General features: G+C 40.4%; 1 protein-coding gene across 5 annotated transcripts in view; it reads right to left on the bottom strand.

Annotated features, from left to right (window-relative positions):
* The window catches only part of mib1 (MIB E3 ubiquitin protein ligase 1), a 62,321-nt gene that overhangs the window by 33,224 nt on the left and 2,103 nt on the right, over positions 1 to 26,994 (bottom strand). For all 5 annotated transcript variants that reach the window (XM_030751692.1, XM_030751693.1, XM_030751696.1 and 2 more), the window contains exons 3-12: positions 21,475 to 21,604; positions 17,511 to 17,615; positions 16,395 to 16,461; positions 15,825 to 16,029; positions 14,253 to 14,436; positions 13,095 to 13,239; positions 12,838 to 12,971; positions 11,912 to 12,019; positions 11,573 to 11,770; positions 11,199 to 11,350 (exon numbers count right to left, since the gene is read on the bottom strand). In XM_030751692.1, the coding sequence (XP_030607552.1) occupies positions 11,199 to 11,350; positions 11,573 to 11,770; positions 11,912 to 12,019; positions 12,838 to 12,971; positions 13,095 to 13,239; positions 14,253 to 14,436; positions 15,825 to 16,029; positions 16,395 to 16,461; positions 17,511 to 17,615; positions 21,475 to 21,604 (1,428 nt within the window). The remainder of the gene's footprint in view (positions 1 to 11,198; positions 11,351 to 11,572; positions 11,771 to 11,911; positions 12,020 to 12,837; positions 12,972 to 13,094; positions 13,240 to 14,252; positions 14,437 to 15,824; positions 16,030 to 16,394; positions 16,462 to 17,510; positions 17,616 to 21,474; positions 21,605 to 26,994) is intronic.

The raw sequence follows: 26,994 nt of genomic DNA, 5'->3' as shown, positions 1-26,994 counted from the left end.
CGTTTTTCAACCACTTCCTCAGCATTCAGCCTGCTGGTTAGCTTAGCATGGTTGGAGGCAGTGTTGACTTGTGGAATGTGCTGGTCTTGGGCAAAGATTCATTAGAGACTTGCTGTACAATTCTCACCACCATGCAAATGGTTATTGATCTGATCCACCCTGTGCTGCAATAAAACAGCTGGTTTTGCTGTAAACACAGACAAGTGAGGTTTGATCAGAGGAAAAGAGATGCAAGAACAGTCTGTGTGGTAAAGAGAATGAGTAACAGAGAGAAAGAGAAAAAGAGGGGAGGGGGAGGGAGACAGAGAGGTGGCAATGACGGTGGGTGGGTGGGGGGTTATAACCAGGACCAATCCACAAGTGCTGAGTGGGCATTAGCGCCTTCATGTGACCTATGGCCTGCCTCTGTGCCTAAAGCCCAAATCCTGCTCACAATAGCTTCCTGTTCAACTTGGATCACCCTCATTTTCAAACATCAGCAAGCACTCCAGTTAGCCACTGGGGACGTTGCTGACACCAGAGAGACAAGGGACAGGCGAGAGAGAGGACAGTACATATCGGTACAGGGGAAAAGGAAAGTGTGTGCGCGTGTGTGGGGGGGTGTAATAAGAGAATGAAACGATGGTGAGGAAGAGAGGGTGTAGTGGGTGGAGAGAAGTGATATGTTTAGTATGTCAGCGGGACCGCTCAGCTTATAGGTGCACCCCTGCTCCCAGGACACAGCAAACGATCGCCACACAAGACCGAGCGCACCTTACAACACAGAGCTTTTTTTTTTCCCCAAGGAGAAAACTTCCTTACTCTGCTACTGTTTTTCCTCCAACCACTTAATCTACCTCCTCAACATTTTTCCTGGAAAGAGAAAAAAAAGCCACCTTCTGACTGACTTTAAAAAAAAACCTGAGCTGTATTCCTCCCTCTAAGCCTCCTGGTTTCTCCCAGTTGCCTGGAGGACAGCAGGGGTCACTGGAACAGTCGACTATGGTATGGACTGCAAGACTTCTGTTATATTCAGGGGCGGGGGGACTGGCTGTTCAGCCTTACATGGCAACCAAAGGAAAGCCTTGAGTGTTGAACTGAATTTACACTCAAAGTCACCTTACAGTGCAGACTACCATACTTGGGAGAGAGAACAGTGAGGAAAAATGTTCTGCTCCTAACTTCATGACCTTGGAAAAAGGTGAGAAAATTTCATACCTAAGATTACCTCCTTGGTGTACATACTTCTTTATGTACCCATATGAACATATGATAGCTATGGAATGTAAAGAAGTATGTATTCTTGGTGAGGTTCAAGCCCTCGCTCTGGAAAAATGATGTGCAGCACTGTCACAGGATACATTTGTGCTTTGCAGACTGTTAATATGTCAGATGGTGAAAAGAAAACAGCAAGCAAAGTAAAAGTCAGGGAGGAAAAGAGAGAAAGAGAGAATGAATGTAAGTGGTGAGGCTCATACATTAGCTATACTGTCTCTGGGCAGTCTCACTGCAGCAATACTCGCTGTAGGGAACTTTCTGCTTTCTCAAACTGGCTGACTTGGCTAATAAAAAAAAAAAAAAATCTCTCATCCGAGATATGTTAACAATTCATTGACAAATAGTTATCATAAAATGATCGCAATCATGTATTAGGCTGTGACAGCAACCTACACCAACTATGAGCAGTTGCCTTGTGACAGTGTCATATGAACAGAGCTTCCTTTCATTATTGAGTGATTTTGCTGCATTACAGCCCTTGAAATTCAGCCAGCTGCAACTTAGCACCGACTTCAGCGAGCAGCGAGTGGTATGCTAGAGCTGTTGGACCATTAATACCATAATCTTTTCCAGTGTTCCTACACAGTTCAAGTGGGGAAAGAAAGCAAGATTTCTGCCATGGTTGTTGGCCATTTTAATAAATTAAAAAAACAAAGGCATATTGAACTAAGGCTGCTGTCACAACCCGGCTCTAACCTAATGCTGTATCGTATCGTCACCCTCTTATAAAAATAATGGCATATGTCATTTTTTAACAAAAGTTTTATTTTTGCCTAAATCATCATATTTTCAATGTTTAGTTCAGGTTTTTGTCTTTTCTGAAAAACCTCTAAAAAAAAAAAAAAAAAAAAAAGACTTGGGCCATTATTTTAAGAGGGTGACGATATGGCTTCCGTGTTAACAATCTTGTGTGTTTAACTATGGCCGCCCTCCCTTTATGCTAGTGCCCTTACCCACATCCCCACCCCACATCAACCCCACTGCCCTGTTCTCCCCTCCCTTTCTCTGATTTCTGCGCTCTTTGTTCACGTTTGCTATGCTTGCCAAATGCTTTGCTGGGCTGCATGGCAGCCAGATTAGACCATCAAAAAGTGACAATGCAGGATCAGGGTCAACTCTGGCCTGTCAGCTGATTCCAATTGTCGACTGTTTCAAACAAATAAAGGCAACAGAACATAGACAGAAGCACAGAGAGAGTTGAAGCGGGGGTGGGGGGAGGCGGGGAGTCGTTTACATGGCGAGCTATTCATATCTAACACTGTCACCTATTCTGAACCCCTCTACAGCCTGTGTCCGGATCACAGACAAGGCTTGCACCAATTTTAGCACAGATTTACCTGCCTTTAACCCACTTTAATATTCACAGGCTTCTCTTTTGGCTCCAGATTTTTTAAAAAAGAGCACATGAAAGAAATATTAAAATAAGAAAAAACTATGTTAAGGAAAGTAAATAACTATTCAACCAAGTTCAGCAGTTTAACTTTGATGAACATAAATTCACAATAGTGAGCTCACTATTCTGCAATAAACATGGATGAAGCTGATCTATGAAAATAGGAAACCACAAGACAGAATAAATGCCTTTAAAATACCTCTATAAAAACTCCTTCGATGGAGGATGTATGCAACCACAGTATATAGGCTATTGTCACTTGAACTCATTAATACACCATGTGGAGGCCTGACTCACTCTGTTTCCTTTGAATCAAAGTAATATCAAAGCAGAGAAGATAGAAGTGCAATAAACACATTATCCACTAGTATTATTCACATTACTAACAGTCAGAAGCATTTAAGCCAAAAACAGTTTATATCCCATAAATTTGTTCCTTATTTTGGTTTTGCTTTGATGAATTCTGTCTGTCCAAGTATGAGGAATACGGCAAAATATTTAGTGAAAGACTCAATTTAAAGGCAATGTATTAAATTTATAAGAATTTACACAATGTTTAATTGTCAAATTAACTGCGGTTTTTATTATCTGCTATATTGACTCGAATTAGCTTATAATAACCCACTGAACAGAGAAACTATAGAACAGAAAAGTTCATTTCAATCCCGATCTAAAATACAAGCCAACTTCCTTATTAATTTGAGAAAAACATCAGAGTGAAATTGCCTTTTCAGTTTTTCCACACATTTCCACTCACATGAATGATATTATCTCTGTCTTTCCTGTCAAAACATCAAAGGCAGGAGGGTTTGTGTGGCTCACACGGCATGTTTCACCCAGGCCCTCAATAGCAATGACCTGCTGTCTGAGTGACAAACACAGCAGATGCTGACATTATCAAATGCTAAGTGCCTGTCGTCCCCCCTGCTTTTGCCCTGTTATGGCCCTTAGACGAGGTGAGCAGTCCGGCCACCTGACTCTGAGGGACACTGTGTGTGTAAGTGAGCAAGCATGAATGTGCATGTGTATGTTACAAATAGACCTGCCTCTGGTGTGCCATATCAAGCTGGCCCTATGTTGACCTCCATCCCATCTACAAGCAGTGCTGTATATCCCTCAGCTGTCGCCGGCCACTCTGAGAACCTAATTTGTGCCACGGCAGGAAAAGTCAATTATAACAGCTGTTTCGACATTTGTTATGACTATGAAGGAATGAAATATGAAAAAAAAGGGGGCCAAACAAATGTCACTTGACTGCATTTTAATGCTGCACAGCAACTTTTTGGGAGACAGCATGGGTGCTTGAGTGGACTGTTTTGCAGCACAAATCTGAAAAGAAAAAAAAAAACTGCTGCATTTAGATTCTTTAAAAAAAAAAAAAAAAAAAAATATATATATATATATATATATATATATATAAAACATCCCTATGCATGGTTAAAATATGGATGTTTTATGCTTCTGTGATAGCAGAAAGTGCTCAATGATTTTATGATTAGTAATTTTAAGTTTTTATGATTTAGTAAGTTTAGAAACACGCACATAAGAGCATAATCAAAGTTCTTTATGTGGGTGGTCTTGATCATTTTTACATGAACACTGTGATGACTTCAGGTAGAAAATGGTACAATACTGTACTACTGTGGAGCACCGAAAAAGACATAAAATAATCTGCCCTCAGTCACTGTTCAATGTTCACAGTACTCTTTATACTGCAAATCAGTCCCCATGACTTAAATGACTGGTTTAAATTAATGTTGTGACTTGCCACCCCTGAGTGCTGCTGTAGGAGTGTGAGTAAGGGAGCTTGTGTACGTAGTTATGCCTCTGCATTTGTCTGTTGGGCGTCTCAGTGACCGGAGCAGAAGCGTGCTTGCAGCAGGGCCCATCTGTCAGAGCCTGTAATTGCTTCATGACTCCAGGACATTTGACTCAAGTGCAGTGCCACAGATTATTATTATCCTTTTCACAGGGAACAATTTTTCTCACTTTCTGAGAGGGGGCAAACATAAAACTTAAAAAGATAGTGAGCAGGATAAATAGACTGCCTGGAAGGCAGCAAAGGAGAAAGTTGGGTAAGCTTAATCAACTGTACCTGTGTGTTATTGGTGTGCTGGTAAATGGGGTGGAGGGTGCTAAATGTACCTGTGTGTCTCACAGAGCAGATGATGTGAAGAAGCTTGAAGAAAAAAAAAAAACAAGAAAGAAAGAAAGACCCAAGGACTTCTCTTTGCATGCTTTGACGAGCCACATCTCAGTTTTTAAAACTGTCTTCAGATACATGTCTTTCCTGTTCCTTCCTTTTTTGGCTAAAAAATGATTGCTGTATTTTCAACAGTTCAAGTATTTGTCTCTGACACAGTGATTCCACAATGCTTTGCTAAAGCTGGTAAAATGGAACCAAATCACCTCTTGAATGGATTTGGTCCCCTTCAACCAGCTGTAGCTATGCTTTGATGACTACCGGAGCTCCTTTTGCTGTGATGCATTCAAAACAATCACTGAAATAACAGCAGGCCACTTTTTGATGATGATGGCTTATGGCTTTCTCTCTACCAACAACATCTGGAGTGTTCAGTGACTGTGCTAAACTTGTCTCATTTGACTAATAAAGGATCCAATCGCAGCTTCAAAACTCTTGTATGGTCCCCTTTCCTGAATATGTGTTTCCCCCTCTGCCTCTACAGGGATTTATAATCTCACCAGACTATCAATGACTGTTTCAAAAATAGCAGGGGACAGACGTGCAGTGTGCAGTATTTCAGAAATACAGCGCTCACATGTCTCTGTGAGAATGTACGGCTGTCTCGCTAAGACACTTTCTAAATTCACTGTCACTAGATGCTAACAGTCAATTACACTGTGGGTGGGAATAGGCAAAAGAAATAAAAAAGGCTCAGCAGAGGTACAATGGCACTGTAAAGAGTTTCTGACTAAGAAATACAACAATAAGACTGCAAGAAACGCAAGAAGGAGCAAAATATAGTTGTTTAGACAATGGACATTACACACAAGCACACTCAGGCTCTTTGGCCTCCTTCTCATTAAGCCTCCTGCAACGATGTTAGACTAGCTGGGGTAGATGAGAGCCAGATGCTTTGGAGGACAGACGCTTCATGCACAAATCACAGGAGCAGACACTTGCAAACAGCTAAAGGCTCCCATATTCACTCGCTATGGGTGCAGAACAAGCAGGCAGCTCAAACCTAACTCCCCATCGGGCTCCCCATCAGCCATCACTCCTTTTTATACTTTTTCACACACGAACTCCAAAAAATGTCAAGGGCGTCTGGTCAGGACATTGTCAGAAGTTGTCCTTTTTCACATGTACCACACAGCAGGAGATAGTTCCAGTGAGCATTGGCTCTTCTGGAACTGTAGTGTGTTTTGTTTGGGTGAGGATGCTGCTTTGTGTAGAGCTTGCAGGAAGCCGGACACAGGACAACCCCTCGCTAGCCGTGAAGTCACCTTCATCTCTGATCCTAGTGTGTCGAACATTTACGTTCAAACGCGCGTCTCTATCGGAGAAGCCCAAGAAAAATTCAGGGCTGCAGTGCATGTGTGAAAATGCCTCAGATATGCCTTTCTAATCCTAACTGGGCTTGTAAACGGATCCTTTTTAAATAGAGAATATATAAAACAAATATAAAATCACTGGTGGAATCATTTGTTCCACAACTGATCTAAAACATGTAATTTGTGTAATTATTTAAGGCAATTAGAGGATGTGGGTACAGCATACAGACATTGATTAAATTTGAATCTGATTTAACAAACTTGGTTATAAATTGTTTTTCACTGGGCTAATGGCTATGAAATGCATTTGTGCGCTATAACAAGCACTAGTTTGCTCAATCAAGAGCACACTCAGATTAGTCTGAAAGGAGCAAGAGGGTAAAAACTTCCTGTTTCATCGATGTCAGCAATAAAGAAAATCTGAACATGCAAACCTCTTAATGCAAACATTTGACCCATGTCTCCACTCCTTTCTAAGTGGGATCTCTATTACAACACTACCATTATGGTGCTGCCTATTAGTGGTGACATTACAAAGGGAATAAATGTCTGCATTTCAGAGCACAGTGTGAACTCCTGCAGAAATCTCCATCTCCTCAGGTGAGGCAACTACCATATGGGGTTTGCCTGTATGTTGCCATATTAAAAGAAAGCTGAAAACTGTAAGGGAGAGGGAGGAGGGCAAATATTACAAGGAGGTGACACGTAAAAGGGTACGGCCAGCCGCTGCAGGGCTTGTTTAGAGCCCGTTTATGAGTCATGGGCTATTAATCGTATTGTTTACAGTACTGTAGCAGCTACTGGCTTCTAGCAGCCTGGGGGAAAGACACAGAGATGAGCCAGGCTCCCCTTGCAGGCTGGGCTGTGGTAAACACACAGGGAGAACACACAAGAAAATCCTTTCCCGAACACGTTACTGCTGGTTATACCAGCACTTTCAATTTACTAGCAATTGTAAAACTTAACAACTAGCTTTAATTTATGAGGAAATGCCTTAACATGCTGCAGCGGTGTGTATGTGAGTAATGAACAAGGTAAAATATAGAACTCCTCAGTTCCTGCTGCTCGCCTGTTGGTACAGTTGATTTGTCTCAGCATTTGAGGCTCCAAGTTGAAAGATTCATCTGTCACCCACAGGGTTCTTCCTATGTGTCTTCCTCAATCTTGTTTCCACTGCTGGAAGACCCACCCACACACACACAAAACACACACACACACACCAGGGACTCTGACGCAGTCTCTACTTGAACCCAAAAGCCAGCATTTAACGTCGATAACTTACATTACTTAGCGTAACAGAAGAGAGAAAGTTTTTTTTTTTAATTAATTGTTTTTCTGTTGTCCTGGAATTGTAATGGAATAGTTTTAATGAGAAATTGTGCTTTAGACTCATTTAATCCATGTATGCCCAAATAATCTGTTCCCAAACTCAGCCCAAACACAAGGAAAACATCAGACCCATAAAGCTATGGGCTTTGTGTGATATCCTCTATCTGAGTGCTCTCTGATTTGCTTTCAATTCCAAGCAGCTCTCATCTACAGCCATCAAATCTTTTTTTTTTCCTTTTACAGAAATATGTTACAAATTTCTTTAAGTGATCAATCAAAACAACTGTTTCTCCACTAAAAACATGCCGGACAAGGTACTTCCACTTCAGCCTAGGGAGACATTTTCGAGGGCTTTAAGACTTGTAGACTGTCTCCACGATATTGCAGGAGCCCGAGTGTGAAATAAAAGTAAATGGGCAGACTGCAGAAGGTGACATATATCTTTGTCTTTCTGAAGGCATGGGGACAGAGCATGGACTGAAACAAGCAAAGCAAGCACAACAGGGCCCTTGATATAGAAACCACGGTAGTCCTGCACTTTTCGCCTGTAAATCAATGAATCCTGCAACGGACCAGCTCTCTAACATATATTCTGAAACCTGTCTGACACAGACTATAGTATTTAAATATTTAGAATGCAAATATATTTTTTTAACTGAGCCATTTATTCCTTAAGCATATTTACTGTTGCTCATTAAAGTTTAAAGGTTGTGCAATAAAAGGTAACAGTGGCCTTGTGATATTTTTTCACCCTCTCGGATAACAAAGACCAGCTTGGACTGCAAATGTATGGCCAATATTTCCATTTCCTGTGTGTCATTTTCATTTCTTTCTGTCATTTATTCCGTAAAAATCTCAAATAGATTCAACAAAGACGGGCCTGAATCAATGTAATCGTGTTTAATTATCGAATTTCAGGGATCATCAACTCTGGAATTATCTGCTGAAGAAGAGCAGGCAGGCTAGTTTTGTATCATTTCAATAACTGAAAATAAATTCATTACTGCAGACTTCATTTAACAGATTTCTGCACCTGTTTTTGTTTTTCACAGTATGCTTAGCATTAACACTAGTTTCGTATTTTATTAGGGCCCGAGCACGACGTGTGCGAAGGCCCTATTGTAATTTCCATTATAATTTTATAGTTTTATTTCTATCTAGTTGATATATTTTCTCTAATTCCATCTGTAATTTGCTTTTGAAATATTCATATAATTACTGTAATTACTGATATTATTCTGAATATTTGCCGGCTTGGGTGGGGGTGGGGGGACTGCCCCACAAACTGTCAGATTCTTATAATACTTAAAATTTACCAATACATTTGAATCGGGATAGATTTTATCCTTGAAAAATGCAGTTTTCTGTATTAATACAGATATTTTTAATCAATGCTGTAAACTGGAAACAGGAACTGGCTTTAGATAATCTAGCCTACAGTGTACCAGATGTGGCGTGGCTGGACCAGGCTTGTGACCTTTGACAGGTGTTCGTCAGCCTTCTGACCTTAATTCATTTGTCCTCATGCCAAAGGAATAAATGCCAATGAAGGGGAATGACATTTAGCCTGGGATAACCACGCTCGTGCACAAACATACACACCTGAAGCACTCACAGCAGAAAGCAGATGTTAACTTTTCTAGAAACCGCTCGAGTCCTTTACCATGGCCATGCAACATCAATTTCCATCACCTTAAGTGGTGGCTGATGAACCTGATACAGACGGTCATTGCTCGAAGCCATCTTTAATATGCTCATGGCTGAGAGACAAGAATAAAATGGATAAAGAGTGGAAAAGAAACCTGCTGTCCAGAAACAGCAACCGCCAAGGACAAGATGAAGTGCTGCCGCTGCACCGCACAGCCGCACCACACGTGACACATGCAATCATGGACTAGTAAAGCAGTGTGCAAACAAATATGAATGCTCGAGGCTTTTAGCTACACTAATATAACATTCAACCCCACCACTGTTTTGGAAAGACAGATGAGGTTTTTTTTTTTTTTTTTTTTAATTAAATGCCAAATATAACTGAGACACAAAATAAAGCTTATAGTGGATAAATTTTCTTTTAATTTCTTTTAGACTGTTTTCAGCTCCTTTAAAAATGTAGTGGAATCTGTGGAAGCAAATTTCAGCATGAAATGAGTGGTTCACTTTGAGATACTGTAGCATCTCATAACAAAAATTAACCCATGACTGACCTAATCTATTCAACACAAGGATTCGGTTAAAAAAAAAAAAAAGTATAAGCAGTGACTGGACATATACTAAGTCCCAGTGTATTCATGTATGGTGGTGAGCCCAAATCCTTTATTTATAGGAGGATAAATTATGATTCTGCCTTGATCTCTGTCTTCTGCCTGCAAACAAGCAAAAGATAAACCCTAGTTGTTGCAAATTTAAATAATAAAATAAACATAATTAAATAAAAATAGCATTATATGGCTACATTATATTTAAATTAATCGTCTCTTTCTCTTTGATGACACGGATTTAATCTGATGCAGGAAAATGTAAATAACATTTCTAAGGCTAAAGAGCTGTTGCTCTTTCAACTAAGAAAAATGACCAGGACTGTGATAACAATATTTTAAGTGTTTTCTTAAATGTGAGATTTAGTTTACTCCTGCTTGAACACATTTCTGTTTATTAAATGGTTGGGAAGAACAGAAAAATGCACAGACTTCTGTTAAGTAAGATAACACAGACTCTTTGTCTTAATAAGAAGCACTCAGAGAGCGCAAACCTCCAACAAGGCAGCTCCCTCTCTGGGCAGTGTTTACATTTAAGGGAATAGTATTTTGTATTTATTCATTTTGGTCTGTTCTTTTCAAACATATATTAAAAAGTTTGTAGTGCAGTAAAAATCAGATGAGAGTAGCATGGCAAATGTTTGATTACACAAACATTATGTAGGAGTAGGTAATGGATAATAGGTACTGATTTGTAAATAACTGGACATTAATAACTTGAGCTTATTATATAATATTATACTACAATATGTTTCTAACTAACTAGGCAGCTCAGTCTCTTGACTATAATTTCTTTAAAGATATAGTACATTTTGAAGTCAACTTAAAAGAAGGCAGAAACAGGTAAGAGACATAGTTTTAAATAACTCTATATAGCATTATTATCACTTTGCTCTTCAGATCAAAAGTCAAATGTGATATATTTTACATTTTTACACAGTACTTGACTAGGTAAAAATATACCACCCATATATCTTGAGATCATCTCTCCATTTCATGTTTTTTAGTTTTTATTGTGATTATAAACTTTAAAGACATTTCTAATTCCTGCAAATAAACCAGCTAACATGAGATTTAAAAGCTTTTGTAGTATGCCACACAGACACAACTGCAAGATGTTTGGTGTGCCACATGTTGAGTCCAATATGACTTTTATTCATAGGTACAGGATTCTCATTGGAGCTATCTTCCAAATTGCCAAACTATCATATATTGTCAGAAAGCCCCTGTTAATCTCTGGAATCTGAGAATCAACCGACGCATTATTGGTGATTTTAGTGTGCAGATATAAGAAATACGTGCATCTAATTTCAGTTCCACTGAGAATTTGAAACCGTTATTGCCTGAAATTTGCCTCAGCAGATTTCACTGAAACATGCCTTCATTCTTCTTAGTCACCAAACAGGTGTGTTTAAAATTTTAAAAAAAATTTAAAAAAGGTCACATACCTGGGGTTTCCTCTCAGGGCAGCATGATGCAAAGCATTGAAGCCGTTATTGTTGGTGATGGTGACATCAGCACCAGCCTCCAGCAGCACTGACAGCATATCATCTCTTTTCTTACTAATAGCATCGTGCAGAGGTGTGTCACCCTCTGAATCCTGAAGGGGAAACCTTATGTTACGTACTACTGTTTAAATAATATAATTAAAGATCAACGACCCCTAAAACTATTATATCATCCTTCTAAAGTATCTTATTTAACATCAGCGAACATTAGCATGTCACTGTTTTGTTATATACAATGTAATAGCTTCTGTAGGCTGCCCTAAGCTATGCCATGAAGCATTTCCTTATAGGTAAATAAGTCAAGTGATACATACTTGAAGGCTAGGGTGGCAGCCGAAGTCCAAAAGGGTTTTAACCACCTGTAGATGGCCCTTGTTGACAGCTATGTGTAATGGAGTCTGCCTTCGCTTGTTCCTGGCATTCAAGTCTGCACCGCCCCTGTGCAGCACCTCAATGACAGAGCCTTCATCACCAAAGGCTGCATGGTGCACTGCTCGGTCTCCATCCTTATCCTGAGAACAGTGACACGTCCAAATAATGACTCAGTATTGTGTGAAATATTGTGCAAAATGCAATATAAAGAAAGTTGAGATGACATTTGTGAGAGAAGAAACACACATTAGAGACAGGGATCTTTTTCTAATTATACAAACCTCAGCTTCCAGGTCCACATTGTGTTTAAGAAGCAGCTTTAGGACATCCACATGACCATTCTGACTGGCTGCCTGCATAGCGGTGTGTCCAGCACACTGCCCGTTCACCTGAAAAAAAACCATTAAGTGTCAGTCAGTAAACGGGTGCAGATCAGCAGCCCGTTTAATGTTTAGATCTGCATCTACTGAACACATGGTGACAAGACTAGTGAGGGTGTGTTTAAGCATTTGTATGTGTAGATGTGCACGCACAATAGTGTGAGCAAGTTTCATCACCAACTGCAGCACTGCAAAAACTCAGAGCATAAATATTAATGTGGACTCCTTTGGGAGTCTCGAGACGTCTCTTGTCCTGGCAGCCAAATCACTTGGCCAGGCTCAGTGTGCTCAGCTTTAAACAAATAATTTCACTGAAAGGCAATGGGGCATCTGGCCAGCACTCACCAATGACACACGCACACACTCAGTCAGTCTCTCTTTCTCTAAAGTGAAGACAGCATGGCAGACTGACGTAATTTTCTCAAAACCTATAGAAGATACAGATGCCTGTCTTGCTGCCTGAGTCAGAACAAAATCTACAACCATGTGGGGTTTGTAGATCTCCACTTCTGAGAGTGAATCAAGGTCTGTGCTGCAGTGCACATCAGTGCTCACTGGTGCCTCCTTTGGACCCAGCCTTAATGCCTTTCAGATTGAGAGAGGTGGAGGGGTGGGAGGATCTTTGAGAGGTTTCCTGAGAGACTCTCCTCAATATAGCCTCAATATACTGAGAGAAGAGCAGAGCACAGCCAGGGGTATTCCAGCTCCAATTATAAATGCTCCCAGATCTTCTGCATACGTTTAATGGTAGAATCATTCATCGAAAGCTCATCTAGAAATCCAACAGCTACTTATGTCATAAAATATCAAAATGCTGGAGTACTCACATCCACATCAGGTCTCTTAAGAATGTCCTCGACTTTGGCCAGGTCTCCATTGGCTGCTGCCTTGACCAACTCCTCATTGATGTCCCCAGACTCTTGCGTCTCAAACAGTTTCTTCAACAACTGAGACAGGCGTTCTGGACAAACAAGCGGAAAACATCAGAGACTGATTGCACGTACGTGCCAGATAACAGAGAGCAATGAGGACAAAGAACTAAAATGATACTCTCTCTGCGGTACTAGTGTATGTTCACACATACCTCCAGAGGCATTGCTGACAGCAGAGCCAGAGGGGGCGATCTTGGTGACGGCAGCAGGATTATACGTCCAAGATGTCCCACAAACCTCAACCTTAAGGTCACTGTCAGAGTAGATCTGCTGCACACGGCCTACCTTGCCCAGGGTCTGTTTACGAATGTTGTGACAAACTCATTAGTATATGGAGGGTTATTGTCTTTGGGCTATGTCCTGTGTAACAAAGTCTGTAAGTGGCAGAGGACAGATGAAGAGGGACTGCAGTGAGGAAAGTGAAGCTGGAAAGAAAAGGATTATGTGGAGAGCCTAGCAGCTCAAACAGCCAATGTCCTATACAGAATAGGTTATTACAAAATACTGACAAAAAAAACAAGCTATGACAGATGTTTGAGCAATAGTCCTATTATTCAGAGTGTACTCACTTGCACGAGAAGGAAGATGGATATAAAAGAAAGACCCTTCTACTTGCTAGACCATTCTTCATTTATACAGGCAATTTAGAGAGGACAGAGTATAACGCATTCCAATTTTAAATTATATCATCTCGATCCTGGCTATAAGGGAAAGAGGCACTTTGAGTGTGTTGAGCCGGGTCTGGGGCTGTCCTGGAGGATGTCATCAATAACAGGGACTGCTGCAGCAGAAGCGGCAGCAGGCGGCAAACAGCCATGGTTAGTGATCAAAGCTACAACCCATCTCAGAGTTTTAAGGCTCATTAGCTGCTGAGGGGGGCCAGTTTGGCAGGGACAAGTGGCATACTGGAGTAGACTAGCGTTACATAACCCACGGCATGCTGGGCAGCGATGAATAAACGTCATAATACGGAAAGAATAAAGTCATGTTAAGATTGAGAGAAGATTTGTTTTGTTTTAAAGGATTGGCAGCAAAGCAGCCATAGACTGCTGAGATTTTACAGTGCTGTGTGTAAAATTTTGTAGTAACAAATAATTTCATTACATGTCCTCCTCTGTAGAAAAATCAAATAAATCTATACACATTTATTAAATTATTTTAAATCATTTTTCAGAAAATCCTTAATCATACACAACTTATTTAAACATGCCCATATTTACATCCCTGATTCTGTTAACATCACACCTAAACGTAGCTCTGAGTATGGTTAGCTCTGCACAAATGAGTATGAGAATCTATTAAACTCTTACAGGCAGCATCGCTTCAGCCCATTCTCCATGGCCTCTTTGCAGTAACTTGATGCGGTCAATGTCATAACAGATCTGGACCAGGTCTCCCACATGGAACTGGGAACTGCCTCCTTCTGCGCCGGCTGCAACTTCGCCACTGCGCACTACGTTGGCCTTTGTCAGCACTGCTGGGTTGAATGTCCATCTGAGGTTACAGAGAGTAATGCATTCAAGTAACACCGACTAACTCATCTACAATTTATAAACTATGATAGCTGATTTGATGTATATATTTTGAGCAAGCTACATTTGAACAACAAAAAATATTGTTTCAAAAATGCAGATTGGGACGTACACTGTAATGCCAAAAATATTCACTCACCCATTCAAATCATTGAATTCGGGTGTTACAATCACTTCTGTGGCCACAGGTGTATAAAATCAAGCACCTAGGCATGCAAGACTGCTTCTACAAACATTTGTGAAAGAGTGGGTTGCTCTCACTGAATTCCAGCATGGTACCATGATAGGATCCCACCTGTGCAAGAAGTCCACTTGTGAAATTTCCTCATTGCTAAATATTCCACAATCAGTTGTTAGTGGTATTATAACAAAGTGGAAGCAGTTGGGACAGCAACTCAGCTACGAAGTGTTAGGTCACATAAAATGACAGGGTGGGGTCCGCGGATGTTGACGCGTGTAGCGTGCAGAGGTCGCCAACTTTCTGCAGAGTCAGTCACTACAGATCTCCAAACTTCACGTGGCCTTCAGATTAGCATAAGAACAGTGTGTAGAGAGCTTCGTGGGATGGGTTTCCATGGCCAAGCATCTGTATCCAAGCCTTACATCACCAAGTGCAATACAAAGTTTTGGATGTAGTGGTGTAAAGCACACTGCGACTGGACTCTAGAGCAGTGGAGACGTGTTCTCTGAAGTGACGAATCATGCGCCTCCATTTGGCAATCAGATGGACAAGTCAGGGTTTGGTGGTTGCCAGGAGAACGGTACTTGTCTGACTGTATTGTGCCAAGTGTAAAGTTTGGTGGAGGGGGGATTAGGGTGTAAGACTGTTTTTCAGGAGTTGGACTTGGCCCCTTAGTTTCAGTGAAAGGAACTCTTAATGCTTCAGCATTTTGGACAATTTCATGCTCCCAACTTTGTGGGAAAGGTTTGGGGTCCCTTCCTGTTCCAACATGACTGTGCACCAGTGCAAAACTCCCATAAACACAGAAGAGTTGAAGCAGTTATAGCTGCAAAGGGTGGGCTGACATCATATTAAAGCTTTGGGCAATATAGTGCATCTATGATCAGTTTCAAAGAACATGATCGGAGTATTTAATAAATACTAGGAGCTCAGAAGTACTTTTACATTCACAGAAAATCCACTTTAATTATGCATTTCACTAGAAACTGACTGCTAGTTATTGAGTGTCTCTTCTCTCAAGTGTTAAAAAGCATAATTACATCCTATGATGAAGATGTACTGAGAAATGTTTTTCTGCTTCTGAATGACCTAAAGTGGAAGGTGTTATATATGTCTTTTATTAGTCAAATAAAAAAAATAATTCTGAGCCTGTCTATCAAACTACTCACCTGTTCCCACTGGGGTACTGAACCACAATGTCGTGATCCTCATCGATGCCACACACTGTGCCGGTGGTGGTGAGCGTCTCAAACATGCCATCAGTCCATCCTCCATGTCCATGTTGGAGAGACTGGACAATCTCAAGATCCAAATCAATGTTGACCAGGTCTCCAATCTGAAGGCCACCAGGATTTCTGTTGCCATTCTGCTCACCTGAGATGATAATGGTAACATCAGCTTTATTAAAAATGTAATTTGTACAAGAATTAGAAACTACACATTGCTCTAAATAGAAGCACAGCACTGCAGAGTAACTGTAAACCATATACATCAAAATTTGCTGCAGTTTTAAACCCAGAGAGACAATTTATTCCTGGAGTACATGAACACTGTAACTGTATGACCCTGGTCCATACCTGGTTTTGTAGCCAGGTGACTATGTAGTGCTGACATCTAGTGGCCAGACAGACTTTACTACAAGAAAAACTCCCCTAATGCCCTTGAATTCACTGCACCAGCATGCTAGGTGAACAAATTGGTGCAATAACGACGCAGACACATATCACTGGCTTGCTTACCCAAGACCGGACAGTGGTCTCTGTAAAATGTCCCTCCTTTGGCATCCTGGACACATTTCAGGTCCGACTGAGAGAAAAAAATAAATAAATAAATAAAAAGATGAAATGGGTTAGATAATTAACCAAGGTAATTCCATTAAAGGGGCATAGTGATGAATAATGAAACTGAGAATTTGTGCATTTCAGCTGCAGAAGCACATTAATTGCCTACAACATCCACAATATCAGTGCCCTAAGCATATGGCAGGAAACTGAAACACTATACGGCTAGAGAGAAAGCATCACATCATTTATGATGACTCAGATGTGCAGTCACTGTAGCAGAGTTAGAGGGCAGAGATCATCATAAGACAGTGCAAATACTCCTCTGAAATGATGGAACACTGAAGTCTTGACTACAACATGTCTCAGTATATTAATAACTGTCTCTTGGACTGCATGCAGCCAGCAGGACATATTTGATCTTATGGAACTGTGCACACGTAGCAGGCATCACTATAGAGTAAACGCTTTGGCCTCTCACACTGTGTTCGGAAAATACAGTAAGCTGCAATTCTTTTGTATTTCTTTGCAGGATTTGCCCTGTCTTAATAAAATAAAGCTGAAATAAAACAGTGAAGATGGGGGGTCTAATCCATGATTTACTTAATCCAGAGGCAGATGCCACCTACCTTCCTTTCAACCTATTAGAATAACAAAGGACAAATCTGTTATGCAACTGAGAAACCCGATTGGCCGCTTTCATAAAAAGGCAGATGCAGTCTGCACCAATGAAGGAAATGCTTTTCATCTGGAACGCGTGTGTAGCTGTGTCCCCGACATCCCCAAGAGAATGTCCCTCTTTCTAAAGCTGACCTCCGTGTTCACTGTGTCCCCTTATAAAGCAGAAGGAACAGATTGCCTTTATCATGCAGATACCTCTCCCTTCCAGCTGCCCGCACAATAGTGCCATACTCACGCTGGCAGCGTGGCTCTCACAAAGGCCTAGCAGTAAAAGAAAGAGCCCGAGCTCCACGGTTACATACAAAAAAAGCCAACTGACAGCTGATCTTTTGTGTGAATCTGTCTGCGTGAGTGAGGTAGTGAGGATGAGGGTCAGACTACAAGTTTGCACACCATTCCCTCAAAGCCAACTCTGTACAGGTTCTTGGCCCCGTTGTCCCACAGTACATAGGCAGCGCTGTGAGGGCTGGCTGCACTCCAGTCCTGGATCTCTGTTACCTGTGGAGGAGGAGGGAGAAGATGAGAAACACACTGAAAGCAGGCTGTTTTAATCAGAATTATAGGAAAATAAAAGCTTTGACATACTCTATGTGAAATTAAATCAGTGAGAGGAGGGGAGCTGGTTTCTGTAATATTTCAAACAGATCTTTGTCATCTTTTTACACCTGATAATAAATACAGTGTTTTATGGAGCTTTATTATCTTCAAAGATCCAGAACCACATTTTGAAATAAATCTACAGTGTCTTGTCACATGCTCTCTATGTTGTACATTATGCAAAAGTCTTGAGCCACCACTCATTTCTTTAGGTTCTGCTACAAAAATGGGAAACAGGTACAGCAATTTATTGAAATCTGTGCAGAAGTAACGAGGAGTGGATCAAGACATTTGCACAGTACTGTATAGTGTTGTGTCACATGCTCTGTTATTTGACCAGTTACTGAGTTTTTCGAATTTAAACCAAAGTTTAATTCCCTAAACACTAAGAAATATTAGGGGTGGGACTAATCAAGAACAAACCCAATTAGGCTTTGATGTATGGGGTCACAATTAGATTACATTTTAGTTCACCCTGCATCTGCATTTTCACAGTCAATACTAAACCTTTTATTGCTTCCCCAGTTATTTATACCTGTGCAATCTCCAAGGATGTTTTAATTAAAACAAATAAACAATTAGTGTTTGTTTGAAAGGAAACCAAAACAAGAAAAATAAGCATAGTTTAGCCAAAGTGCAGAGTTTTTGTTGAGCAAGATTCGAACTAACAAAGAATCAAGTTTAGTTGTTTTTTTTCCATTGGAGTTGGTTCTCTCTGAATATGGCTGACAACATCATCTCACTGACATTAAGGCACTTTTGAGTGTTTTAATATGTATCCACTGTGCAAGCCTTCATCTGACTGATCCCAACTTCCCAAAGTCACTTGTTTTTACATACTTTGGAAACATCAGAAATTGCTCCAGGAAAAAGACCTTCCAAAGACACTCCTACCACCACAGACCCTTTTTCATACAAAGGTATAAAATCCAAAACTTTTATATGTAGATGATTAATTAAGCCAACTACTATTTATTCCCAGAGAGAAAGCTGTTCTTCTCATCTCTGGAGTCTTTCTTTGTGCATGCATTATTAATACATTAATAAATTCCTTGTTGTTGGCTGCACTGAACTCCTCGGTGCATGCATCCAAGTTTTATAATTAGAAGGGAGTGAGTGGAAGGCAGTTGGGCTATTCTTGACTAGTGTGGTGGTCCAGTGTAATGAGAAAACTATCACTAAGGACCCCAACAGACGGGCCACAGCATCTTTACAGATCCTTTGCGTTAGTACGTAGTGCATTACACCATCAATAATGCTATACGTGACTTTGTTATGAGAACCAGTTCATGACTTTTAGCTGTAAGCTAAGAAAAATGATGTGTACAGGCATAAAAAAAAACCCCAATAAGCTATGAATATTGGACTTCAAAATTCATTCTACTTTGGAAAAATAAGGATTTTTACAAGACAATTCTCTCCTCATCAGAAGCAGCTCAGAGCTTCCATATCGCTGAGGAGAACTGTGGAGGAATAAATTATTTCTTTAATTAAAGGCTGTGCCTTAAGTAAATACAGAAAACAAACTATTAAATTATGTTCAGCCCCCTTCCAGTGTTAATTGATTAATGGGCCTTAGGAGGTAATATTCATGCTAACCTAACAGAACATCTAAGCTGCAGGACATGTAATAGTGGTTTTCTGGAGAGCATACTGCTTACAGCATCATAAAACTGTAATGAGATATGCCATTAAATAACACAGCAAAATGAAGTCTTAAATTGCCTAGAGGGACTCTTAAATTGAATACACTGGGGACTGGACCCGAGTCAAAATCCACGTACTTTACAGCACAGTAAGAGCATAAATCTAAATAGACTGTGCTAAACAAATTCAACCTCATCAGACATCGTATTACTTTCTAATGCCACATTTAAGGCTGGAATAACCTGCAGCAAAGAAAGTGCTTTTACAGTCACAGTAAAGATGTACAAGAATCAAGCTGCATTTTTTTGGGGGGGGGGGGGGGGGGGGGGGGGCAGGGCTATTATCATCCCTGTGTGGAAGACCTGACAACTAAATTGGAGGTTAAAGTTGGATTTTTGCATAGAAACAAATCCTGCTTCTCATTTGTTAGATTTGAAGACAACCTGTACAATTATGTCTGCTCTCATTATTGTGCAAATGCACAATAAAGTTCCTCCACCTGTGGGTGCCACAACAAGCTCGAATGTCATGGGGCAAACCTGTGACGCGAGATAACACTGAAATGACTTGTGATAAATAAAAAAAAATACTGAAGCTATACAACTAGATCAAACACAGTCATCACAGTATAACACAAAGGCAGGTAAACTTCAGGGATATCATCCATTTCACCTCCTTTGGTGCAAATGAAAGTGACAACAGGTACACCAAGGGACAACAAGACAACCCACAGAAAGGAAAAGGAGTTTTACAGGTGGTTGCCACAGACCACTGCTGACCCGTTACATGAGAAGAAGAGCATCAACCCAGCAACAGGACCAGTATCTGCTTCATTGCGTGAGGAGGAACAGGAGGAGCACTGCCAAAGCCCTGCCAAATGATCCCCAGCAGGCTATTCAAGTGCACGTTTCTGATCAAACTGACAGAAACAGACTCCACAAAAGTGTCCTGATGTCCTTTAGTGGGACCTGTGCTCACAGATGACCACTGTGCAACTCAACCAACCAGAGAAAACCAGAGCTAACAGGTCCACCACACGTGCCCAGTTCTCTTTACAAATGAGATCAGGTTCACACTGAGCATGTGACATTACAGAGTCTGGAGACACGGTAGCAAATGTTACGCTGCCTGCAGCATCATCCAGCATGACCGGTTTGGCAGTGGGTCCATAACAGGTGGGTTGCACAGATCTCTGTGTGTAAGCTGGCGGTACCCTGACTGCTGTTAGATACCAGGATAAAATCCTTTTCCTTTTAATTTTTGCTGTGCAGAGCAACAAGAATAATAAAACATATTTAATTAATTTTAACTCTCCACTCCAGGATAATATCAGAGACCGATTTGGATTACCGCAGCAGTTACACTAAAACATTTTTCTAAATTTAAAAAAGACTGCTTAGCAATAATGTTATTATGTTCATTAATCCGCAATCACAGCAACTTAAAAGTATACAAGGGACAGTAATGAACTGGTCTGTTTGTGTTATCCTACTAACACACTGAGTCAAGCAGTGAACTTCCTGTTTTCATTCAGGCTACTGTGCTTTTTAACCAAAACATATCCTGGGATGTAAGTTTGTTTTTTCCTGCCTAAGACTGTTTTGTGAAAAAGATCTTTGAGATTTCTCTGGCATGTTTGGCAGGCCTGTCTTTCCTCCAAGGATTTATAATCCATTTAGTTGCGCAGCTTTAAAATAAAGCTGAGACAAATTTACTCATATTTCACAATGCTATCCTTTAGTAATCTCATATATCTATCTGAACAAACAAAGCTCACTTGTGAAACAGGATTTCGTGGAGACAAATTTCCTTTCTTTTTATTACCATTGATATTTGAATCGAGCACCGTTTACCTTTATTTAATATCTGAATCCTGTGCTTGTTACAGACAATTCTAAATGACTGGAACCCAGACAAGCTCTCAGATGAGAAGCTATATTTGTAAAATGTGTTATCTGTGCTACTCTGCAAAGCTACAGAAACAGCAGAGAACTAGTAAAGCACTCTTTGTGCCATTTTAGATAAATGGTATAGTGCTTGCTTTTGCTTTGGGGAGAAAGGGGGAAAAAAGGAGACTCTTAGAGACTCTACTTTTTCTGGCTGAAAACCATACCTTTCCTCTCCTCCCACTCCCTCCATCCTGGTCTTCCCATTGCCAGTCAACTCCTCTCACAACCCGGCCACCAGCAAAGATCCCTCGAGCTGTGATTTTCTTTGACTTGCGACGTGACTCCAAAAGTACTCTGTCAAGACAAAAGGTTTATAAAAAGAGACCATTAGTTTTTTTTTGGACAAGCATTAATCAGATGTGCCACTCTCACATCTGATTAATGCTGATTAATGCATGTTTTTCACACAGTGGGAGGAAGCTGGAGTGCCTAGAGGAAACCCAAGCAGGCACAGGGAGAACATGCAACCTCCACACAGAGACGCTCCAAACAACCAGAACCTTCCTGCTGTGAGGCAAAAGGGCCAACCACTGCATCACTGTGAAAGCTGTGCTTGCTTTTACCATCTTCTCAGTTGTTTTTTTTTTTTAAATCACAAACACAATATTTCACAGTAAATGATACAGAGATTTGCTTTCTATATGCCTAACATATATATTTTTTAGGCACAAAATCAGAAACATACTAAATTTGTGAGACGGCAAATGATAAGTAAGCACTTAAGTACTCAAATACATCCCTACAATGCTCTAAACGGCAGTCAAAACTCCAGCATAGCTATAAGAGAAACAAATTAAAAGGTACTGGCAAATAAAATATCCAGCAGAGCTATAACAATCAAAGACAATGTGAGTCTTGGTAAACACAGCAGCTGGACAGTGTAGGTCTAACCAATCCAAACAGCTTGCGGCCTCTAACCACTCCCTCCCAGGCAGTTAGTGAAAGAATCTAATGTGGTGTAACAAAACACTCCACCATGCAGTAGAAGCACTGTGAGTCAGGGAGTTCTGGAGCACCCATTGTGCATTATGCAATGTCTGTCTCGAGGGAAATGCAGTTGAAAAGTCTGCCAGCTGTTGGACCATGTGTTCATTTACTAAACTATTGTGTTTAGCTAATATAGGCCTGAAGGGGATGAAAGCATCCATCACAGTGCTGACAGTATATGTCAAACGCAAGTTGTGCAACTTAGTAAGTAGGGATATTAAGAGGTCAAGACAGTACATTTCAAATGTTTGATCGCTTGGTCTTCCATCAACATAAGCTTCCTTAATCTTGACCTACAGCACAGAGAGCAGCCCATGTGCAAACAGGGACTCTTGAAAACTTTACGTCCAGCCCACGAGCAACTGTGATACAGCAGCTCAGGATGAGACCAAGGGCATTGCTTTTCCATTCTAGTCATCATAGCAGAGTAAACTTCTCTAAATGCCACTCAGTGTTGCTGTACACGTTTCTGGTGATGCCCTCCATCATATGTTGGCACTCAGTCTATAAAACTTTGAGATCTTCTGATAGTGAGCAAGGCAAAGTAAAATTCTCTTCTGCAATCTGACCTGATCTTATCTGTCTGTGTGTGTGTGAATTATTTAGTAACAAAGTTTCTTCTTTCAAGATCTGAAAAATTTAGAAGAAGGATATGAAAACAAGTCACCTGTAAACACCTGATGTGGAACATTGATTTCATTTTGGTCACTAAGACGGAAAAGATCACATCAGACGTCACATGCTCCTGCTGTCATTTGTTTAACCCATACAATTCCTCATGACGGATTCATGACAAAATATAGCTGCAAGCAGCAATGATGGGGCCAAGCAGCAAGGAAACAAGGAAAACAAGTTGTGAGAATAGAAAGGAAGAGGTGTTAAGATCTCCCAGCAAGTTTCTGGTAAAACACACTTTTGTTAATTACTTTTTTTAAATTACCCCCCCCCCCCCCCCCCCCCCCCCCCCACACACACACACACACACACACACACACACACAAAGGTGCAATGAAACCAAATTTCTTGTGTCCTCAGGGAAGGGTCCAAAAGACTACTGTTAAGTTTTGTGTTGACAGGCCGAAGCATTACTGAGACATAAACTCACTTCCTTTTTGGCAGCTCTGGTATCAAATTCAATTGTTGCGGGCAAATGCTTCTGTGAAAAATTTGTTTCACTTTGCATGAAACCCAATATAGCGGCTCATTAACATCAAAACTTGGCACTGCATTAGTGGGCACACAGATTTCACTGTAAATCTGAACATGAGCAGTTACTGGTCAAAACACATTTTTACTAATTATAGCACCCACTAAAGGTCAAATACCACCAAAATCCTTGTGCTTCCTTCTGAAGTGGTCCCAAGTCTACATACCAAGTTTGGCTTTGATAGATTAAAGCGTTGCTGAGATGTAAGCTCACTTCCTGTTTGGCGACTGGCACCAATTGGCTCTGACAGGCAAGCTTTTTTGGAAAATCAAAAATCCATTCAATAATTTCTGTTAGGCTTGGCCTGAAGATGATCTGAGTCCATTTTGGTGCATATTAGACAAAATTTGTGACCTGTGAAAACTTCTGAAGGATTTCATAAAATCCGATATGTTGAAAAATCCAATATGGTAGAAAATTACGTCATAGGCTGTGCTGAGCTTGGCTAGATCAAAGGATTCCAATGGTATCTCGATTTCCCAAATCACCCACACGGGTCACAAATTACGATCGCAAACACAAGTCCAACTTTGCCCCAGTGGTGGCACTAGAGTGCTCAAGGCACTGGCACATAACTTGGTGAAAATGATAAAGAGGACTGTCCTGATGAATTGGACCAAATTTCACAACTTTTGACCAGATGGTTGCTGCTACAGACTCCCATTGGAGAAGAAAACAAGTTTATGAATGAGAAAACCTACAATCACTATTGCCTCTTTTCCACTCATACCTACTTGGCTTGACTCAACTCAACTTAACTCTGCTCAGTTTTGTTCATTTTCCATTACAATTGAGTACCGCCTCAGCAAGGTGGTCCAAATGTCCAGTGATGTCATTTGTATGCGACACAAACACCAATGGTCGCTCAGCCTAACTTCCTCTGAATTCTGCTTTCAGCCACCAAGCACAAAAAACATCTGCATTGGTTAGTGTGGCAGGTTTGATTCTTGTGAAGAAGTCACTCTCATTGACTCATCTAGGGACATCACTTCCTGGCCAATCAGTGGCATGCATTCTGCATCACATTTTCAGGACTGACTCAGCACGCTTGGAACTGCAGCTGAGTAGGTACTAAAAAAATACTTGGCACCAGGTACTAGCACCTAATGGAAAACCCTAAAAACCAAGCAGAGTTGAGTTGAGCTGAGGAGTTACTGCTTGAAAAGCGGCATATGGGCGCCCGCAGCTTTGCTGCTTGGCCCCAAATAAAAGATGTTTTGGCAACATTAGCTAAATGTACTGACAATGTTAGTGCTTTCTATAGAGGCTTTATAGTAATCCTACCACTGCCTTTGCAGTAAAACCACTATTGTGAGGTACATGATCTGAAAAATCTCTGTTTACGGTTTATTTAAAATGTATTTTTAGACATGAAAATGAGCAGAAAATAAAGATCAAAAATAAAAATAATGGGGCATCCAGTAAGACAATTAATCTGTGACCACATCAAGACTTCAGGCAAATACTGATAACAATATAAAGCACAGCAGCGTGCCTTTGCACGTTCTGGAAACTAAATAATGAGAAAAACTGGGTTGCACACACCTAGTGTTATTCTGTCCCCTCCTGAGGTGGTTATAATAAATGTGTATGTCGAGTTTTTTTTATTATTATTATTTAATGTAAGGTGTCTTACATTGTAATGTAGTAACAAGTTTCATATACATAACTAATTTCTATCCTTCATGTACTCAATGTTTTCTGAAAAAAAAAAATCTGAAAAAGTTCTGAAATTTTCAGTCAGATTCGAAACATACTTTACATTATCACGCTTCATCAGTGACCCACCAATGGAATACAGGTGGTATAACGTGATAGCTGCCCCCTAATAGTCTCTGTGAGTAACTACCAAAGTTTAGTTAAAAAAAGTCAGGGATTACTTTGAAATGGGAAAAAGGTTACCGCAGGACGGCGACAGCAAATGTCTTTGTAATCTTCAATGTGAAGAATGGCTTGACATGTAAGATGCCTAACATTTACAACTTAACATGGTCACAAACTCTTGTTGTTGACTGGTGGCTTGCTTTGTCTGCATGCCTGTAAAATACAGGGTTTTAGCCTGCGGTTGACTGCCTGGTGGTGCACCATGCTGAGGTCATCTTGCAATGGGCTGAGAATTTCACTATCTGAACTCTTCGCAATTAGCAACTGGCGCACCCCACGCACTCTGCCCCATCGCTAATACCGGAATCTGATTTGTTTTCTCTGGCTAGATTGCTGCACTACAGTATTATTTCACCCCAATTTGCAATCTACCACCGGGCATGGCCAGTTTCATTCCCAATGTGCACACGTGATCTCGCGACGGTCCTGTTCACACTTGATTTCGCAGGGCTACAGAAAGCAAAGTGAAAGCAGCCAGAGTGAAACCGAGTGGAAGAAGAGAAAAAAAAAGGACAATGTCAGGCTTCCTATTAAACATAAAATCCCAGGAGCTGTGAGCACCCTAGGAGGAAAAAAAAAAAAAAAAAATACAGTTCCCAGCAAAATGATGTCACTTCCTGTTGTCATACTTAGTGACTTGCATTAAAAACGTGATAGTGTTACCAGCTGATCGGATTGATAAAACACCTGTTTGTGTTTTTGCTGTGTGCACTTTTAATGTGATTTCTACAAACCCATTAGTGGAAAGAAACGGCGCTCTGGGACACGGTGATAAGTAAGTGTAACTCTTCTGGTTTTTATGTCCTGCTTTGTTTTTATGTTCTATGCTTTATTCTATTTTATTCACCTATGGAGTTATCTTGCTTATTTTTGTAGTAGAGCTTGTTTGGTCAGCAAAGTTGTTTTGAAATGTGCTCTAGAAATAAAAATTGACATTGACATATGCAAAAAGAATGATCAATCTAACTGTTCACCGTCACTCAAGTAGCAACCAGGCCTAGCATTTAGTGTTTAACATTAGCTTGCTAATTTTTCCTGCATATGTATATAAAACACCACCCATCCACCAAAGAGAATCTGACCTTCTTCAAAGGAATACCTAATTTTTATATAGTGGTGCTTAATTTAATTAACTTTAAATACATTGTTTAAATCTTTAAATACATTTTTTAAATCAAATGGACAAAAATTTAGAGGCAGAAGCTTAGGTTTTTAGGTAACAGACTCTTTGCCTTAACTATGTGGGGATTAATCGTGCTTACAGGTGTTGTCAACACCCAAAGCCCCATTATGATCCCAGAAAAACCCTGTCTGAAAGTATATTTTAAATAATGGGATCAATATAATAAATGTGTAACTACTACTAGTCTACAAGGAAAATAAATTGTATACATTCTCCAAAAGACAAAAAAGAAAAAGAAAAAAAAAGAAAAAAGAAAATATGTTCTCTAAATGGGAAACACTGCATTAATATGATTTCTGAAAAGGTCTGACTGATCTTAAAGCGAGGCTGAGTTGTTGCCAGGCAACTGAGGGCTGGGAGCATAGAGATAGACACAGTCTGCCTAAAAGGCAGAGTGCACAAAAGACTTCTCAAATGTCAGAA

This window comes from Archocentrus centrarchus, chromosome 17 (genome assembly GCF_007364275.1).
Source record: "Archocentrus centrarchus isolate MPI-CPG fArcCen1 chromosome 17, fArcCen1, whole genome shotgun sequence".
Taxonomy (NCBI): domain Eukaryota; kingdom Metazoa; phylum Chordata; class Actinopteri; order Cichliformes; family Cichlidae; genus Archocentrus; species Archocentrus centrarchus.
Note: the sequence above shows the minus strand (reverse complement) of the source record. Positions and strands in the feature narration are given on the sequence as shown.